General features: G+C 40.4%; 1 protein-coding gene across 1 annotated transcript; it reads left to right on the top strand.

Moving 5' to 3' along the window:
- The first annotated feature begins 18,325 nt into the window (after positions 1 to 18,325).
- Positions 18,326 to 20,743, top strand: LOC129720109 (uncharacterized). The gene has a single exon (XM_055671531.1). The coding sequence runs from the start codon at positions 18,326 to 18,328 to the stop codon at positions 20,741 to 20,743; it is 2,418 nt and encodes an 805-aa protein (XP_055527506.1).
- The last annotated feature ends 929 nt before the right edge of the window (positions 20,744 to 21,672 follow it).

Raw genomic sequence — 21,672 nt, 5'->3', positions numbered from 1 at the left:
CAAGAAAACTTTGAAGTTTAAGATTACCAATTCTTATTAAATACCTTTGGGTCTATTATGCACTTATTACGTGCTCACGTTGTCCAAGTTAAAACCTTATTTTTACTAACTTTATGGAGAAATTTCGATTTGTGCAGCAAAGGCTGTTAGGCTTCAAAAATGTTTCAGTAATAATTGCAATTTCAATTTGAAATTTGATTGTTTTATTTAAAATCACTGCTAAATTTTAAATTAGAAAGAACTTTAAGTAAAAAATTTGTTCCAATTTGAATTGCATGGAAATCACCTGCAACATGGCATTCATAATATCGAACATTGCCTGTTGCAGAAAAAAAAGTTTACCTGCCGTATTAGCCCCAGGCAGTTGACTTTAGAAAAAAGTATTTTCTGTAGCAATATTAGCTGAGGTAATCAATGTACTTTTGAAGTGGGACTACGTCTTTGTTTACTATATTGAGATGCATTCTGTAAAACTGGAAATGAAACTGGCAAATGTTGCATCAGATTTCAAACGTTAATAACAGCATAACCACATGATGGATAACAATAACCAATATGTTGTTGGATAGATAAAATGTATAACAATTTTTTATTATGCTAGTTATCACTCTAATTTCATTGCAAAGCGGTAAAATTGATAAAAAATTTCAATAACAAATTTACGCGAATAATGAACCAATTCCATGCGAGCATTCCTAGCACAGACGACGTGAATGGACATCATCCGTTCCCTGTGATATTCTCTGTATCAATATCGAAATAAAAAGTGACAGAGTCTCCCCGTCCCAATAGGTCAATTTGTTTTTGCTTCCATGAGCTTAGACTAATATGATGTCTCGAAGGTAAAAGTTTTCCGAAAAGTTAGAAACAATCCCCATTAATGAACAATTTTCAAACCTGTTGTCGGAACGTAATAAAAACTGATGTCTTGAAAGAAAACATGCTGGAATAAGCAACAGTACCAGTGGAACAAAGAGCCGTCGTATATGATTGCAGCGGTACTCTTCTGTTCATACATTTCAGCGGTACACTTTCATTCGTACTGCAGTGGTACACATCTGTTCGTACATTTCTATTCGTGTGCAATCGAGGGAAAACTGCAATGCTGCTGCTGATTGGAAGTTTATTTCATGAATATGATTACCACTAATTACTCAACAAGAATTGTACATTTTTGCAACGGTTATAAGCAGGGATGGCATTCTACGCGATTTTTCGGGACTCGTAAGTAATCTACGTAGAAAACTGTATTCTAAGTTTTCTACGGTAGAAAACCTATTGCAAGTAGAAAACTCTCAAACACTCCAAGGTTCACAGTATGAGACATAAAATGCCATTCGCTGCGCTGATTAGGTGTATTTAAGTAACGGGAGAATTAATATAACAAAAAAAAAAGAAACACGAAGAAGCAAAAAAGCGTTTTTCCGGACTGCTTTGTGATAATGGCGAAACAAGCAGTGATAAAGAAACGCAAACGAGCGCAAACGAGCGCAAATTTAAATCGTAATTCACGGTTCAACAACACATTTGTTGTCATCCAAGTGTTGACGCATTTTCGTAAAAAGGGGAACAACTCAATAACTAAATAACTCCTTAAATACGAATAATTGAGAAACAAGGCGTCTGAAAAACTGAGTGATTGTTACTCACTTTTTGGTTACAGTATTACTCAGTTTTGTGTTAAGTAATTACTCATTATTTGGGTTCTGAATAGCAACTTAATTTAATTTACAAATTTATATAAAGTTTCGAAGATAAAAATAAACATACCTGGGTTTGTTGTTTGTATTGGCTAGAAAGCCCTAGAATGTTTTGCAAACGGGAGGTATTTCTGAATCGAAAACTTATGAAACACATCAAAAACAAATTCAATCGATGGAGATTAAAAGCAACGATTTTAAATGTCAAATTCGTTCACAGTTCACACAAAATAATCATCACAATTAAAAATAAATAATATTTTTAAACTTAAATTTCGTTTATTCGTCATGTAATCCACCACAAAAATCTCTTTGCAGGTTTTCGTAGAATACTCGTTTATGGTTAGGTATTCTACCAGAGGTATTCTACATGGAAAACTCGTCGAAAACTACATGAGGGTTTCTACATGATATCCCTGGTTATAAGTTATATTTATTATATATTGTATTAGATAGCAAAGCAAAGCCTTGGTGCTACATTCCGATTCGGAACTCGACCTTCTGTTTATTTATACACAGACTTCGCAGCCAACTGTTAAGTGTACAGGACAATTGCGGGGCCAGCGCTACGATCCTACTAACACTAACAGTCTCTCTCGAGCCGAGACTCGAACCTACGACAACTGGCTTGTTAGGCCAGCATCGTACCTCGAGACCAGCTGGGAGGCTATATTATATTAGATATTCACTAAATAATCGTGATCGATAGTATCGAAAGATTGAATTCCCAAATATACAAATTTATAGAAGAGTAAGAGCCGTTGAATGCTTGTGAATTTTTGATCCATTTACTAACATTCATCCCGAATTCTTTCCTACATTTCAAAAGTGTTAGATGATATTTTATTATTTTAAACTTTTCCATAATAAACGTTTATTAGCTGTCTTTGTAATGCAGAGAATGTAATTGTAGGCAAATGGAAAAAAATGTCCAGCAAAAAACAAAAATGGAATTGTTGATAGGTACGATTTTTTTGCTGAAACTTGTTGATAATTTTGTTTAACATATCTTCTTATGTTTGCCAATTAATGAACCTTGACCTGTGCGCCGACCATATCATCGGCGGCGGCGGCGTAGAAAACATTATACCTCGGCGGCGATCGGTTGGTATTTATAGGCGGCGGCGGCGGCGGCGTTTACCAGCGTGACACGAATTACCACTTCTAAAATATTGCGCATAGGGTGAACACTCTCATGTTCGGTTTTTTAATTCAATATAAATAAATAAAAAAATGTTCATTCGGGTTGACTGGTTGTCAAAAAAAATTAACAACCAGCAAAGAAATGACTATCGGTGCGGCAAAAATTTCCTCGGCGGCGCGCCGACTCAAAATCATCGGCGGCGGCGGCGGCGGCGGCGCGGCGTGGCGGCGCACAGGACTAAATGAACCTTTCTAAGGGCTTCCATATTATTTTGAAAGTAAAATCCATATTATAGATTTGATTTAATCAGAGTTAAATAAGACAAAACCTTTTATTATGATAACGTGAAAAAAATGATAACGTAAGCATGATTGAATTTGGTTCTTATAGAATATAGAGTTAATTTTGATTTTGATGCATTTCGAGAAATTTTTGGTGCTTCTTCAAAATGAACGCTTGTGCTTTGTCAAATACATGTTGTTTGCAGGAAAAATTCTACAGGTATAATATCACCAAATATAAACGATATATTTTCGAGTGTTGTTGAATATATTTCTAAAAATAGATTAAAAATGAAAATAAAAGTACGTAAGTCACCGAGCAAACACATTGAATCTGTCTGCGGACTCTATATATTTTGAAACAAAAAATCCCCTAATTACAGTGTTTAGTCCCACGTCACCATTTCATACAACCCCAGGGCTGAATACCTTGTAGTATTTTTCTACCGATTTTTGTTTAACCCCCATATTAACGGTTATTTTTGAACTACTCACATTAGGCGGAATAATGTTCGAACTACCTGTTACCTGCGCATACAATAGTCGATGCTGTACAGGAGTAGAAAAATTGGGCGGTACAATCGGAGAATTATCAATATGTTTCGAAATTTGTTTTGTTTGGAAAATTCAATTTTGTTTACCTTGCATCGCCTTAACAATTGCTGAACGGACTGGGCATTGATAAAAATATGACATATGGTTGCCGTTACAATTCGCACAGCGACAATTTTAACTCTCTTCTACAGGACATGTGTCCTTTTTGTGAGAAGAGTCTCCACAAATGAGGCATTTTTGGTTCATGTTACAGAATTTTGATCAATGGCCATAACGTTGGCAAATACGGCATTGGGTGATGTGCTCTTCACCACCGCCAAAATTTCGATATAATTCCTATTTCACTCGCACATTACATAAAGCATGTGCTTTAAAAAAAATTAAATTTTTAACCTCAGTGCGGTTAAGATGTATTAAGAAGGAAAACTCCAGTTCCCTGACTGTTTTCACCTCGTGATTTTTGGTTCATTAGAATGACTTGGGTAGGGGCTATGACAAGTAATTCTGTCAAAGTAATTTTGATCTCATCAACGGTTTGATCGTTGGTGAGACCTTTCAAGACCACGTTGAACGGCTCGGCGTTCTTGGTGCCGTTGGTAAAAAATGTGTACATCTTATCAATTAAATACTGAACAAGACGATTACGTACCTTAATTGAATCGGATAATAAGCGGCATTCGCCTCTACGGCCAATTTGATAGGTAACTTTAACGTCAGAAACAAACGCTGAATGTTCCTTTTTATATACACTAAATTCGCAAGCAATAATAAGCACAATAGGCAGATCTTTTTTCTTTTCAAAGAATTTACATTTTGTATGGTTTCGTTAGAAATAACTTCCGTTTCACCGGCAAAATATTAAAAGGGTTTTCGCTGCATACACTCGAATTGTCCGATAGAGAATGCCTTCTCTTTCTCCTCGTAGTGATGCGTGGTTTCTTTTTTTCGCCCTGTTATTTCAGGTGAAGCGGAAAAAAAATTAAAAACAAATGCTTAATTCAAAAGTAGGCAGTCTTGATAAAGACTGATGTGAAATAACGTTCAGGTAGTCTTAAAAAGACGCACTGACAAAACACAAACTTTGAAGCTATAGGCAGTCAATGGTCCACAAGCAACCGAAAACACGTTTGATCTGTAGGACAGTTCAAGACGTACTGACCTGACATTATTCCTGCCACTCTTTTGAAGGCGTGTTGTGAGAAGTTGAAATTTCCAATCACTGTTTTGCTGAATCTTTCTTCACGAAGCCATACGTTTCCTGAAAGATGGAAGCCATCGTACATGTTTCCTATATTTAAAAAAGGTGATAAGTAGAAAGGGGAGCATTACCGTTGAATCACTTTATTGTGCGCATGTTCTAAAATATTTGAGAATATCGTCTATAAGCATCTTATGTTCCGTGTAAAAAAATACATATCCACTTCACAACATGGATTTTATCCAGGTCGATCAGTTTCAACCAACCTACTGAAGTTTACTTCGTTGTGTTTGCGAATCATGGAGCAGAGCAATCAAATTAATGTCATCTGCACTGATCTTAAAGCGGCTTTCGATCGGGTAGACCATGAAACTTTTCTCGCTAAGCTTATCAAGCTAGGTATGTCATCGTGCTTGCTTTTGTTGCTAAGCTCCTATATACATTCTCGTGAATTCAACGTCAAGTTGGAATCATCTCAATATTGTTGGTGTCATATTCGCTCTGTAGTACCACAAGGTAACATTTTGGGCCCGCTACTTTTCTCACTATTCATTAATGATGTCACTCGGTTGCTGCCTCGTGGATCCAGATTATGTTACGCTTGTTACGATGTTAAAATCTACTTGCTGATAGAATCAATCGATGACTGCGCGAGACTTCAAGGCTATGTTGATCTGTTTGCTCAATGGTGTGGCTCTAACCGTATGCGGAGCCTACCCGTGTAGACTCTACCAGGACCTGTGATAAATCGAAATAAAACATCAGAGTCCTGTACGCGTGGTCATTCGACCATGCGGAACGCTTGATGAAACAAGATTGAATTTATTAAAATAACTCAACTTAATTCTACCCTATCAAAAGTACCAGAGAGAAACAATTTTCTTGTTCGATTCTTCGTCCTGTCCTTGTCTAATCTTATCTTATTTAATCAATTAGTTATTTATTCACAATCTTCTGTCTCGCTCTATTTACTCGCGGACTCACGCTCGTTATTTACTTACTCGATTATTACATACGTTCAGTATTTATTTTTTTAGTTGGCTATGTGGCCGTCATCGTTTCGTTCTCATCCGAATAAGTGAAATTAACTCAGAACTATTTATGATATTTGCATCATTTATAGTTCTACGATCCATTTTTTGCTTAAGATTTGCTTTAGATAAATGTTGTGACCTCCGATATAGCGTTATTCCGCGACTCCGACGCGAATCCTGAATTCTAGTGGAATAAAATTGCGCTCTCCCTATCCAGTCGAGATTGTTGCCTAACTTCACACCAGAGCGCCAGTATGCGAATAGTTCTTTTGAAGTAGAATACTTCTCTCAGGAAATTCGGCTACATAGGGATGTGAAATGAAAATCTAAAACCGAAAAAAATTGAAAATATGTCTAATTTCAAATGCTAATAAATCGGTTAGTATTCGATGGATTTCCTTCGTTCTTGCAGCAATAGATTGGAAAATCTTCTAAGATTCCTCCCGAATAAAGATAATTGTAATTTTATTATTCGCACTATTGTACTATTGAAAATAGTCAAGCCTTGTCAAAACGAAAAATTCGACCTCTGATCGGTCGTTATATGATTGCTTCCCAAGCACGGTCGACAGAATCATATACCTTGCGATTTAAAATATATAAGAGCCTGTTTCAGCCGGAGCCGCTCATAATAATTCTAGACAGCGACAACAGCAGTCGTCTTCCCTAAGCAGCAGTACTAGCAGTGCAGTGGATACCAGCGATGGCGGAAAGCGGCCACAGCTGTGGCGTAGCAATGGATAGCGCACTAGTTGCAGCGGATTCCAGCAACGATAGCAGCTGGGCCAGCTTATGCAGGGACAGTGGATACCAATGGCAGCGTATAGCGGCCACAACTGTGGCATGGCTATGGATAGCGCACTAGTGGCAGCGGATCTCAGCATCGATAGCGGCTGATGCAGGGAGGCACTTTATTGAAATGCAGTCTCTGTGCGATAGTGGGCACTAGTAAATGCATTCAATGAAAAGTTTCCAAGAAAAGTTTGTTAGTTTAAGATTATCAATCCTCATTTAACACATTTAGGTCTATTAAGCCCATATTATGAGCCCATTGCCCAAGTTAAAACCATATTTTTATTAACTTTATGGAGAAATTTTGATTTGTGCAGCAAAGGCACTTTTACTCATAACTCTGGATTTTTTGGGAATTTTGAAACGAGATTTCGTGGGATGAAACTTAACTAGATTTCGCATCGTTTTCCATCAAAAACTCAAAAATGCAAAATTTTGAGTTGTGCCAGTGTTGCACGAAGCCGACGATATCTTCCGATCACATCTTGGCGTTATCACTGACAGTGCCAATAAAGTATTCCTTGCGATAAAAGAAAACAGTGAAAAGCTGATTTGACACTCCTTTTCAGGACCAAATAAAAACCCGGTGATTGAAGAGTTAATATTTTCCCTTGAGTTAATTAACACTTTTAAATTTGTAAATGTTATAAATTTTACTTTATCTCCGTGTCTCAGAACGTACTGAATTATCTCTTCCTTCCTTCAGCAAGACATCCGAAAAACATCCATTATATGCATAAAAATTACTTTTTCGCATAACCAAAATTTAAAAATTGTCAAGCCCCAATCATGACAAGCAACTTAGTATATTATTGAAAATAATCAATCCTTCAAAATTTGATTGATAGTCAACGTTTATTTACTAGAAAAAATGACTGACACTCAAGCAGCCGGGTTATCTTTCTTGTAAAAGTATTCTACTTCAACCTTGCAGTCGTGGCTTTGCACACAACTCTCCTGTGATTTTTTATTCAAGCACTCACTACACGATTTTTGTTCTACACAACTGCTAATTTATTAGCTCAAACAGATTTTACACTCTAACATTTATTAAACTATCTAAACTTTATTACACCTACTACTAGAATTTTACAACTACTCAATAATTAATTTGGTGACCGGCCGTGACACTTGCTATTGGGTTGATCAACAGTAAGTAAGAGGAAACTATGATGGTGAAATGCCCTTTTATAACGGGGCAAGAAGCATTAAAATATTGGGCTGAGAGAGATCGGTTGATTTGCATGTAATCGTGTCTTTGGCTAAGCTTTCCACAAATATGGTTTGGTAGATGATGTGTCTCGGGTCAACTACACCTACCCTACAATTGCTACCAACGGTTATCAAAAACTACGTTACCGACAGTAGCCCTTTCCATACCGTGATTCTACATTGCCGGCCACCTAAATTTGACAGTTCAAATTTACTTATCAAAACAAACTATTTTTTTCACGTTGAAAGCATAATGTTCTTTAATTCTGTTTTACCGTGCATGTTCGTTTATGAATGACAACGCAATTTCATTAATTTTAAGTGTCTCTCAATCGAATCAATAAATACAAAACTTGTGACAAAACGTAAATGAAAATGCTTGGCTATGTAACATGTGGAGAAGACTTAGAACTAAACGCTTTCTAGTTATCTTCTATAATCTTCTTTTCCTTTTAGTTTCAGTTTTTCTTTCAGTAAAATCGTTCTTATTAAGAAAAAATGCATTCCTAACAAATTTCTCGATTTTCAATCAATTATTACCAAAAAGGGGGGGGGGGTTAAAAACTTGACGTAATTAAGGAAGGGATCAAGGAAGTTGTGACAAGGAAGAGGGAAGGAGTTAATTTTTTCCAAATTTTGCGTGACATCATTAATGGATCGTCCCTAAGCAAGCTTTGGACTAAAATCGAATGCTATTGAACGAAGACATAAAATATAAAGGCGTGAAGAAATACAAAAAGTCGCCGAAAAAGATGACGTTTATTGACAAGAGTAGAAAGGCATAAATTCGACGAAAAGTTGAGTATAAAATGGAATAGCGTGCGGAAAAACGAAAAAGTTGCCATGAATGAAAAAAATGCGGCTTTATTGAGCTAAACTGGTGGTAAATAATAGAAGGAAAAAATCAAAAGGGCTCAATTAGGGAAACGAAAGGAAAAAAAGACAATTGTGGGCGTATTCAAAATGAAGAAAAAACGTGATGAAGATAACTTAAGAGACGAATGACAATAGGAGTGACATTGATTAGAATGTAAAAGTTTTTGCAAAAAAAGGTGCGGGAAATTCAAGCATTTTTGACGTGGGACTACGTCTTTCTTCACTATACTAAGGTACATTCTGGGAAAAATGGATTGAGCATGTAACGTTTTTGGTTGGCGGAATGGAAGATTTTAGATGCTAATAGCGCTCAAACAACTGTTCCGATTTCAATAGTTTATATACCGTTGGAAAGCTAAAACATACAAGATTTGTATAACATAATAATTTTAGTTACCATTATCTTATTACTACGTGAAAATTGCGGGAAAGTTTGAAGGTCGAATATCCACATACATTTTTAATACGATTGGTATATTTCCCTAACGCAGACTTCAAAAACATAGACGAAATGATTTCACGCATTCAGTCATTGGCTAGCAATGCCAGCCAATTGGCATCGCATTCATCACCCACCGTAAGCGACGAAGAAAGGAAGCTGAAATGCTTCCACGTGATTGGTTCTTCCCCCAATCACCCAAGTTTCCCACACTGTGTGACACTATAAAAGGACATTCCGTGTTGAGAGAAGCTCATTCCTTGGTCGACCGTCAAAGCGAACAGTTCGGCTTCCCTTCGATCTGAGTTGGACCCCACCAGTGGTAATCTAATTCAGATATCGTTGTTGGAATACAGCCCGAAATTGGACGTGAACGGCACTGGGGACCATTGGAAGTCGTTGGAAGGGACCATTGGAAGACTTGGAAGCCGTTTGGATGCTGCCGATAGTAATTTGTATAGGTATAGTGTGTCGTATACCGTGTGTGTGTGTGTGTGTGTAGCGTGTGTGTGTGTAGCGTGTGTGTGTAGCGTGTATGTGTGTGTGTGTGTAGCATGTGTGTGTGTGAGTAGCGTGTGTGTGTGTGTGTGTGTGTGTGAGTTGCGTGTGTGTGTGTGTGTGTGTGTGTGTGTGTGTGTGTGAGTAGCGTGTGTGTGAGTAGCGTGTGTGTGTGAGTAGCGTGTGTGTGTGTGAGTAGCGCGTGTGTGTGTGTGTGTAGCGTGTGTATGTGTAGCGTGTGTGTGTGTGTGTTGCGTGTGTGTGTGTGTGTGTGTTTTTTTTGTTCATAAATTGTTGTGTATGGTATTTTACGTTTGGTGTGTGTTATATACTATGGCTATGGCAGAATTAAATCTTTACACCCACAATAGTCCCACGTCAAGCCTACGTTTGTGCACTCAAACACATACCCTTTTTTTTAACTTCTCAAGGTCTCATAAGCACGAGGACTGACTTAACAAAGATATAAAATAACTAACGGAAAATATAACTAAGAAAGACGTTTCGGAAAAGAATGTTGAATTCCCTGAACAAGGAGACTGTTGACTTTAAGTGATTCCAACTATACTATTATTAGTTAAGATTGAGTGAGTGTATACATCGGGAGTGATTAACCCGGAATGGTTGAGGTGAATGCTGATTGTAAGATTTGACAAGGGAGTAATTAACCCAGAACGAGTGAGTGTGCGAGATTTTTCTATTATTTCCTAGTCTTCTTTATTTTTCAGGAATCATTGAAGCGGGTGGTCGCACCTTCGAACGGAAGGGGGAGAGAGCTATGCAGCACTCTGCATATTAGGAGATGTGTAAGTAGAATGTAAGTATGACAAGAACACACACGGTCCTAGACAGCAGTATAACTAAAGAGTTTTTGCAAATCTCCCAGTACAGGAGTGACATAATTAAAGTGGCCTAAAGAATTGTTTGTAAATCGGATAAAATAGTTGTGAATCCGATAACAGAAAATAAAAGTCGCAATGAGAAAAAGAAATGTTTAAATGAAAAGGGAAGAGCCACGGCGGGCAACAAATGTCAACCGAAGAAAAAGAAAAACGGGCATAGTGTTTAAGTAGAAGATTAGGAGAAATAATAGAACATAAGAGCAAGATCGCGCGAAATGACCTATTGTCGAATATCGACCATTTTTGATTTGAATGAAACTTTGCACACGTTTTTGGCTAAGCAAACTGAGCATTTTTCACAGGTGGAGAGATTTTTTACACCCATGAGTTACATTTTTTTAAGGGCGTATGCCTTTTGGCATAGGTTTTATTCGAAGCATTGTAGCCCAGAAACCGTTGGTTGTATAGAAAAACTGTCTGAGAATGATTTGTAGGGAAATAAAAATGCACCATAAAAAATATACACTGTACAAAAATTTTTTTTGTCCAACAAAAATTAAAATAAACATTAAATTTTAATTTAAAAAAAGAGTTGAATTTTTCTTTAATATTTTTTAAACAAACTTGACGTTAATACGCAACTTTCTAAAAAAAGTCCAGGATGGAGAAAAGGAAAATAATTTTTTATGGTAGATTATTTTTTTATGAAAAATTCTAATTCAAACATTTTTCAAAATATTTGTATTCTGATGATTTTTAAAAATGCAGAGAGCCATTTTGAATCAAAAAGCTCTTGGTAGTAAACATTCTTAAGGCATCGGTTCTCGAGTTATTTTAAATTTAAGCTCGGAAAATTAACTATATATCGGAAAATACACGTTTTTCTTAATTTTTCCATGGTTCTCCAGCAAAAACCATACGTTCATTGGAATGCTTGACCAAAAATATACAATTCATTCTTTGACAACGAAACGATTGGATAAATAACTCAAGCGCTAAACCTAAGCCTACCTACACGTTCCCTCTTGCCGAATGTTTTTCAAAAAAATATGTTTGTCGTGCAACACTACCTACTTGTTTACTAATAATAACTGTTTGTAAAGTACGCAACCAATAACTACTGGGTTACCTATAATATCTGTTTTCGCATATAAATACGATTGCACTACTCCAGATGTGTTAGTAATAGTTTGCATTTTGTGAAGATGAATAAAGTGAAAATGGAATACACCAAGCCCAAATGCTGTAAACCCTTTCCTGATCATCGGTGCTCATCAAGCTTACGCAAATTAAACGAAAACGTTATTGCAAAATTAAAAATATTGAACAGTCAGGCTCATTTTAATACGTCTTTATCAATTTGTGATTCGTGTAGTTATTGGAATGATAATCAAGCCACCATTCATCCCTTCGTTGTTTACTATTCAGAATCTGGAACACTTAAGAATGTCAGCTACATCATAATATCGGAAGTACTTCATCAAGATACTGTTGCGGTTCAGGTGTTCATTGCCAAATTGCTGTGTTTTTTGAAAACAACAATAGAGCGATATTAATGTCTGATGGAGCTGCCTCACAATATGAAAATAGGAAAAACTTGACAAGTCTTTGCAAGTTCAAAACAAAATATAACGTCGATGCAGAGTGGCATTTTTTGCGACTTCTCATGGTAAAGACCCGTGCGATGCAATTGGTGGCATATTAAAACGAATGGCAGGAAATGCAAGTTTAGCTAAAGAACATGAATGTTAACGCTATATTAGGACTATCACCCTAAAAGGGAACATCGAATGTAACTCTACACAACTCCACACCACACAAAGAGAAATTCATTATTTTATTCGCTCTCTTTACTGTAAGCTAGATCGAAAGAATATTTCATCCTCACTCGAATAAAGTACGTTATAGACACAACACCATACATCTAATTCTCTATCGCGATCAATAAAGATTAGAGCAGAAAGTGACCACGTTGTTCAGTGGAACAAGATAGTGTCGAATTTTTGACTCTGTGATATCACGATCGGTCCTGCATCCAACTTTAACCACCATCCGGAGAACCAGCATTTCGCCCGTACATTAATGGTCCTTCGAGAAACCGGATTGTGGTAAATTAGCGCCAACAAGGGTACCGTCGTATGAGCACATGCGACCCGGTGATATTTCGACATTCAATCAGTTTCGACGATTACTGCTCATCTCGACATTCTACCAACGTGCTCAATCTACAACCACGATATCAGGTCCGCAGAGTGGAGTTATTTGTGAAGTTTTCGATTATTCATCCTCCAATTCGCTGGGACACACATCGGCGTGGCTTGGGTTGAGAACAATAGGCTGGTAGCGTGAGTACAATAGCTCAATAGAAGGTGCACGAAATAAATTGCTGCATGCTAGTTTCACTTAGATGTAAGGTGTTTTTCGCTATCAAATTATGAATTTGCGAATTGTAGGGGAGTATAAAAATATTGTAATGACATCTTTACGAGAAATGACCAAAATCGAACGAGGGCTTGAAGATTCGTTGTCTAACCTCGAACAATTTGTTAGCGGCTTCGACAAAAACCGAGATCAATTGAAAATCAGTTCGCATCTGGATCGGTTGGAAGGTTTATTTAGCGAGTTTCGAACCAATCAAGCTAAAATAGAATCGCGGCAAGAGCAAGACTTGGATTTAAAGAGTGATGCATCCGATCCAAAAGAGAAGCAAGTGAAACTGGACGTCGATGCTGCGAATAAATCCAACCGTTTGAGTTTTGAGAATAGGTATTTCGACTTAAAAGACTTTCTGCTGTCTCACCTAGCCAAACCGACTGCTATAGCTGCTCCCTCTCCCGTATCCTTGCCCTGCCAACCGTTAGCATCTCGAATCCACCTCCCAGTTTTCAAAATCCCTTCTTTTGATGGCAGTGTAAAGGATTGGCTTAGTTTTCGTGATGCTTTCCAGAGCATGATCGATAAGGAACCGTCGCTAACCGCTTTCGACAAGTTTAATTATCTGTTAACCGTGCTTACTAAGGATGCCAGGACGTTAGTAGAATCGATAGAGGTAACCGCCGCGAATTACGAAGTGGCTTGGTCGATGCTGCAGGAGCGGTTTGAAAACAAAAAGATAATCGCCCGCACATTGATTGACGGTTTTCTGGAAGCGGAACCGATGAGAAAAGAGTCTTTCGACGCCTTAGTTCACCTCATCGACTCTTTTGAACGCAATTTACTTCAGTTAAAAAAGCTTGGTTTGCAACCTGAAGAATGGTCTCATCTTCTCGCTCATTTGTTATACAGACGACTTGACTCAGACACTCAGCGACATTGGGAACGCACACACAAGAGCCGTGAGGTGCCGAGGTATGAAGAGTTGTTAAAATTTTTACGTGAACATCTCGCTACCCTTCAACCACTTTCCGAATCGAAACAGCGCAAAAGCGCAATTTAGTATACCTGACGCATTGACAAGTCCGTCGCTCACCGAATCCAGAACACCTGATGCATGCAGAGCAAACTCTTCGATCCAACTTTACTACCAGAATGCATGCGGTATGAATTCAAACATCGAGGACTATCTACTAGCATTTTCAGAGGGCTGCTACGAGCTGATTGCCCTCACGGAAACTTGGCTGGATGATCGCACCCAATCATCGCATTTATTCGGCTCGGAGTATGAAAGCTTCCGCTGCGACCGTGGCCCTATTAACAGCCCAAAAAGGACCGGCGGAGGTGTGCTTATTGCTGTTCATCGTCGCTTAAAATCTAACGTGATCCCTGAGAACTCGTGGAATATTCTTGAGCAGGTATGGGTGTCCGTCCAACTATCTTGTCGGAAATTATTCATTTGTGCCGTTTATTTTCCGCCGGATCGAACACGCGACAAGCAATTGATCGATTTGCATATCCAGTCGTTGTTAACGATAGTCTCCAGAGCCAAACCGTGCGACGAAATAATTGTTATCGGGGACTTTAATTTACCTAGTCTGTTTTGGCGCCCCTTTCGGGACGGATTTCTTTATCCCGACCCGAATCAGTCAACATTCCATGTCTGCGCTCTGGATCTTTTGGATGGCTATAGCGCCGCGGGACTGCAGCAAATCAACTGTAATGCAAACGAGAATGGGCGTTGTCTAGATCTTTGCTTCGTCAGCATTAATGATACGGCACCGCTGCTAACTCTCGCACCTGATCCTCTCGTAAAAAACGTTGCTCACCACCCGACACTTGTTTTGTCGCTTGACGATCGATTTAAAATCAAGTATCGGGAGCCTCCTACTCGGTTAAATTTTAATTTTCGGCGTGCCGACTTCGACGGTTTTTTGAACGCGCTGCTAACAGTTGATTGGATTGGCAATCTAAATCCAACGGATATCGATTCGGCTGTTAACGATTTTTCTTCCGTTTTAAACGGCCTAATAGATGCGTTTGTGCCAAAAACACGAAACCGATCGCATAAATATTGTCCCTGGCAATCAGCGGAATTGCGTCGCTTAAAAACGTTGAAAAAATCCGCGTTAAGGAGGTTCTCAGCGACTGGCGCTCTATTTCTTCGCGATCATTACCGACAGCTGAACTACGAGTACAAAAGACTTCGTCGACGGTGCTACTCGAACTACAGACGTCATATAGAAGGCAAACTGAGAGCAGATCCGAAGAAATTCTGGAACTTTGTCAACGAACAACGAAAGGAGTCAGGCTTACCATCCACGATGGAATTGGCTGGTGAGAAAGCAAGTAATGTTGCCGCTATTTGCCGAATGTTCGCTGTTAAATTTTCAAGCGTATTCAGCAACGAAACACCAACAGATGGTGAAATTTCTGATGCTGCTAATAACGTCCCTTTCCCTGGGCACTCCATGGCTTCGATCAACATCGACGATAATACAATTCTTGCCGCTGCTAGAAAATTGAAACACACGTACTCTCCGGGCCCGGATGGAATCCCAGCTACACTGCTAAAAAAATGCATTTCTGGATTGCTCACACCGCTTACCCACTTATTTCGTTTGTCGCTGGCTACTGGTAGATTTCCAACAACCTGGAAACAGGCCTTCCTATTTCCGGTCCATAAAAAAGGCGATCGCTCGAAGATAGATAACTATCGAGGCATCTCTGCTTTGTGTGCAATTTCGAAGCTATTTGAGCTAGTCGTCCTTCAACCAATTTTCTCACATTGTCAAAGCACTATTTCAGACGATCAACACGGATTCCTTCCCAAGCGCTCCTGTGCTACAAACCTGCTTTGCTTGACTAACTACGCGTTCGACAGCTTTGTTCACCGACATCAAACCGACGTTATCTACACGGACCTCTCGGCTGCCTTCGACAAAGTAAACCATCAAATCACAGTTGCCAAACTTGATCGATACGGGTTCAGCGGCAACTTGCTTGGCTGGTTAGAATCCTATTTGCTGGGACGAACTCTCAGAGTGAAAATCGGCGACGAAATTTCCGAACCATTTGTCGCTACTTCCGGAATTGCCCAAGGTAGTCATCTTGGCCCATTGGTGTTCCTGTTGTATTTTAATGATGTACAAAAAATGTCCTCGTCTTGCGTTCGCTGACGATTTGAAGCTGTTCAACGAAATCAAAAACGTGGAAGACGCTACTTATCTCCAACAACAACTCAACATATTTGCACGTTGGTGCAAGTTAAACTGCATGGTACTCAACCCTACAAAATGCTCAATAATAACGTTTACTAGAAAACACCGTCCGCTACACTTCGACTACAAGTTAGATGGGTCTTTAATACAGCGAGTCGATCACGTCAAGGATCTTGGAGTCTTCCTCGATACCAAACTGACATTTAAGCAACATATATCGTTTATTGTTGCTAAAGCCGCTAGACAACTGGGACTGATTTGCCGCATAACGCGGGATTTCAGAAACAAACAATGTATAACAACACTCTATTGCTCGCTTGTTCGGTCCTCATTGGAGTTCTGCTCTACTGTCTGGATTCCTCTCTACAATAATGCAATCCACCGCATTGAAAGTATCCAGCGCCGTTTCGTACGCTATGCTCTTAGAATGCTTCCCTGGCGGCAACCCATGCGTAACACCCGATACGAGGATCGCTGCCAGCTTCTCCAGCTCGATACTCTTCAGCTTCGCCGAGAAACAGCTCGCGCCATGGTAGTTTCAGATGTTTTGACTTCACGGATTGACTGCCCGACCATTCTTCGCCTGATCAACCTAAACGCGCCATCCAGAACCCTGCGGAGGTCTTATGCGCTGCAACTGCCTTTTCGTCGTACCAACTACAGCGCAAACAGTGCCATCATTGGTATTCAACGAGCCTTCAACCGGGTGTCATCTGCTTTCGACTTTCACTTATCGCATCAAGTTCTACGTACAAAATTTATATCTCTGTTTCGTAATGTTTTATATATTAATAACCATCAGGACTAGTCTTAAAATGTCTGTTGGTAGAGCTAATAAATAAATAAAAATAATTTGTAATCGCGATCATCGTCATGAAACGGTGAAACCTCCGTCGAGACCGAGAATTGAATCAACTCTTACAACAACTGCAGTAACAAATAGCCGTGCCCTTTCTGCCAAAATCCGTCCCATTCTCCCTTTAAATGCGATTCCTTTCAAAAATTGAATCCCAACCAAAGGCTTGAAACAGTTAAGCGAATGGGTCTTTGCATAAATTGCCTCTCCTCTTCCCACATGGTACGGGCGTGTTCTAGCTCAGCATGTCGCGTGTGTGGTAACAAGCATCACACCATGCTACACATTCGACCGTCGAATAATTCTCAAGATCAAAGGCATGAGTCAAACCAGACGCAGACAACCGTTACACCCCCGAATCGTGCCAATGACGCTTCAAACTATATCGAGTCTCCACCACAATCGCAAACTTTCGCTACGTCGCAAATGTTGTTGAAGCCTATGCAACCCAAATTATCCCCAAGCCGCAGCGCTGTATATCTTTCGACGGCATTTGTTAAATTGGCAGACTACAAGGAAAACACTCTTTTGGCTCGAATTCTCTTAGATTGCTGTTCAGAACGAAATTTGATAAGTGAACAACTCGCTCAAAAATTGATGCTTCGTAGACAGGACGATCCTCTTTCGTTTCAAGGTGTTAGTTCAACTCCTGCCAAATCCAAACAGTCTGCAATGGTTAAGGTGTTATCTCGCTGCTCTGATTACTGTACTGATTTACGATTCCACATCCTTCCTGAATTTAAACCAATCATCCCATCGAACCGTGTTCCAGTCTCGACCTGGAAAATACCATCATCTCTGTGCTTAGCCGATCCGCACTTTTATGAGCCACATCGAATTGATGCAATCATTGGAGCTGAGGTGTATTACCATTTATTGCTAGGCGGTTTTGTGACACTAGGAGTGAGTATGCCGATTCTGAAAGAGACCGTTTTTGGCTGGATTGTGTCGGGAAAATGTGACACCACTCCGGATCAGCAAACCGCGTTGACAATGGTTTGCAGCAACGCCGAACTCGAACACCAACTTACTCGCTTTTGGGAGCTCGAATCTTGCCATTCTGAAAATGCTCTTTCGATAGAGGAACGTTTATGTGAAGCGCATTTCTCTAACACAACTTTTCGTGATTCCTCTGGACGTTTGTTGTTTCACTCCCGAAAAAGGAAACAATTCTCGCTCAGCTCGGTGACTCGTATGCAACAGCACTTCGCCGATACTTGTCTTTGGAACGTCGTTTGCAAGCAGAACCATTACTGAAAAAGGCATATGCATCATTTATCAGGGAGTATGAACTGCTTGGACATATGTCGCCTGTAGATCCAACCAAGGATAGTCTTCTCCAAACCAATCCATACTACATGCCCCACCACTGTATTGAAAGGCCAGACAGTGCAACCACGAAACTTCGAGTGGTTTTCGACGCATCTTGCGCTACTGACACAGGATTATCACTAAATGATGCTCTAATGGTTGGTCACAACGAACAAGACGATCTATACAGCATCATTCTTCGCTTTCATCGTCATCGGTATGCCGTCGTAGCCGATTTAGAAAAAATGTACCGGCAGGTGTTAGTACATCCTTCAGACTGTCACCTGCAACGTATCCTTTGGCGTGATTCTCCTACCGACCCAATTCAGTGTTACGAACTTTTAACCGTTACATACGGCACCGCGTCAGCGCCATTCCTGGCAACGCGTTGTCTGCAACAGTTAGCAACAGAAGGGAAATCGACCCACTCAAGGGCTGCTAAAGCTTTGTTGAAGAATTTCTATATAGACGATCTACTTGGCGGTACCGATACAGAGGAAGAAGGAACGGAGCTTTGCAGTCAACTTATTTCACTTCTGCAATCGGCAGGATTCAACTTGCACAAATGGGCTTCCAATAACCCAAACATAATTAAAAATATTCCTGCTGAGCTCCTAGAAAACCGCGACGTATTAGAAATTGATTCTTCGTCATCTCCAGTAAAAACCCTTGGTCTTTTGTGGCAACCGTTCGAAGATGTCTTTCGTTTTAAGGTACCAGAGTGGCCGGAAAGGAGCGCAATCACAAAGCGCTCAGTACTGTCGGATGCTGCCAGATTGTTCGACCCGTTAGGGTTGTTGGGCCCAACTGTGTTGATATCGAAACTTTTTATGCAACGATTATGGGCTTTGAAACTTGCGTGGGATGTTCCATTGGATGAACCCTTACAAAGGTTCTGGAAAGAGTTCTGCGAGGACCTAGAGATTCTACGTACCTTTTCCGTACCACGATGGGCAGCTCCTTGTATCAGTGAAACAAACTTAGAACTACATGGGTTCTGTGACGCATCGGAACGCGCATACGGTGCGTGTCTCTTCTTACGTACAGTAACTGCCACCGGAACGATTACCGTTCACCTCCTGACCGCTAAATCAAAGGTAGCTCCCTTAAACTCTGGGAAGAAACGACAAATCTCCTTACCAAGACTGGAATTATCAGCAGCTCTTCTATTAAGCCACTTATACGAAAGGGTACAAGAAGCATTACAAGTGTCCGGTCGATCGTATTTTTGGACAGATTCAATGATTGTCGTCCATTGGCTGGTGGCAACACCAAGTCGATGGAAGAAATTTGTAGCAAACCAGGTTGCAGAAATCCAGCATATCACGGCAGCTGGCACATGGGGACACGTAGCGGGAACCGAAAACCCAGCAGATGCGATTTCACGCGGAATGCCAGCCTCTCAACTCGTCGAATACAATCCCTGGTGGCATGGGCCTGCTTGGTTGAGCCAATCCTGCAGGTTTTGGCCTACTCTACTCAGAACTACCGACGATCTCTTCGAAGCAGACCACTTGGAGGAAAAGGTCGTTACTTCGTTACCTGTTGTTGACACCAGTAGTATTTTCGGTATTAAATCGTCCTTTACTGAACTCATACGCATGGTTGCCTACATACGAAGATTCTCTTACAATTCGAAAAAAGGGAACAGAAACCTAAGAATAACTGGACCCTTATCCACAAGCGAACTTGAAGCATCTTTACGGAACCTTGTTCAATTATCACAGCAGGAATCTTTTCCGGATGAAAAACGGTCAATTCAAACAAATGGCCAAGTTAAATCTACGTCCAAGATAAAGGCATTATCACCAATCCTTGTGAATGATATTCTACGTGTGCGCGGTCGCTTGCGCAACGCCTTAGTTTCGTATGATCAGAAACAACCGATGATTTTAGACAGTAAGCATCCTTTAACACTTCTCATTGCGAGACATTATCACATCAATTTGTTACATGCTGGGCCGCAGCTCTTAAAGTCAGCACTGCGTCAAAGATTTTGGCCAATTCGACTTCGCAATCTTGCTCGAAATGTAGTGCATCAATGCATCACTTGCTTTCGATGCAAACCCACCGTATCGAACCAACTTATGGCAGATCTTCCGCCAGCTCGTGTGTCTCCTACACTTCCATTCCTAAATGCAGGTGTGGATTTCTGTGGCCCCTTCCATTTGAAGCCACCTCATCGAAAGGCTGCCCCACAAAAATGCTATGTAGCAGTATTCTTCTGCATGTCAACGAAGGCCGTACATTTAGAGCTCGTTAGCGATCTTTCGGCTGATTCGTTTCTCGCATCACTAAAACGATTTACGACAAGGCGTGGGATTCCAAAATCCATTTTCAGCGACAACGCCACCAACTTTGTCGGTACTCATCGCATTTTGAACGAATTTGCCCAACTGTTCCGTTCATAACAAACTCGAGAGCATGTAGCCAACCAGTGCTCGAATCAGGGCATTCAGTTCCAGTTCATACCACCAAGATCACCTCATTTCTGAGGACTGTGGGAGGCTGCTGTAAAGTCTCTCAAAACCCATCTCTACCGAACCCTCAAGACTGCACTCGTAACAACCGAGCAAATGCTGACGCTTCTGAGTCAAGTGGAAGCTTGTTTAAACTCCAGACCGTTGACGCCTATGAGTAATCATCCCGATGATATGGACGTTTTGACACCTGGCCACTTTTTGGTACACCGCCCTCTAACAGCCATCCCGGAACCATCATATGAGGAAATACCAGCTAATCGATTGTCACAGTGGCAAACCATTCAAGAATATCTGCGTCGCCTGTGGAAACGTTGGTCCACCGAATATCTCTCTGGTCTTCAACAAAGAACGCGGTGGACCCATGAACGAGATAATATCCGAATTGGAACGATGGTGTTACTGCGAGAAGACAATTTGCCACCCATGAAGTGGAGATTCGGTCGAGTGCTAGAAGTTTCTCCTGGAAGGGACGGCCACATTAGAGTCATCAAAGTTCAGACCAAGGACGGCATCTCTCAACGAGCAATCACTCGAGTATGTGTTTTGCCTATACAGGACAACCCCCCAGCGACGTTCCAGTAGTTCGAGGTTCCAGATAACTAACAAGGCAATGTTGGATGGGAGAGGGCCTTAGAGTCCTCTCACAAGTTAAGTAGCTAGTTTCCATCAATTTATTCCAGACTATGGTTTCTCCATCTAAGGTCGCCGCGTTTTTGACAGATACCTTGGGGATTGACCAACCGGCTTGGTAACGAGATCCAACCTGTCAACCCACAACCGTTGGTCGAGGAACATCGATGCAGAAGGACATTTCGATCAGTGGGCCCCGAGAGGACCTGTACCGCAATCCGATACAA

This window comes from Wyeomyia smithii, chromosome 2 (assembly GCF_029784165.1).
Source record: "Wyeomyia smithii strain HCP4-BCI-WySm-NY-G18 chromosome 2, ASM2978416v1, whole genome shotgun sequence".
Taxonomy (NCBI): domain Eukaryota; kingdom Metazoa; phylum Arthropoda; class Insecta; order Diptera; family Culicidae; genus Wyeomyia; species Wyeomyia smithii.
This window is presented reverse-complemented; position numbering and strand designations above follow the sequence as displayed.

Excerpts from the sequence above, each read along its gene's own strand:
- LOC129720109 (XM_055671531.1), top strand. The coding sequence starts at position 18,326 with ATGTCGCCTGTAGATCCAACCAAGGATAGTCTTCTCCAAACCAATCCA.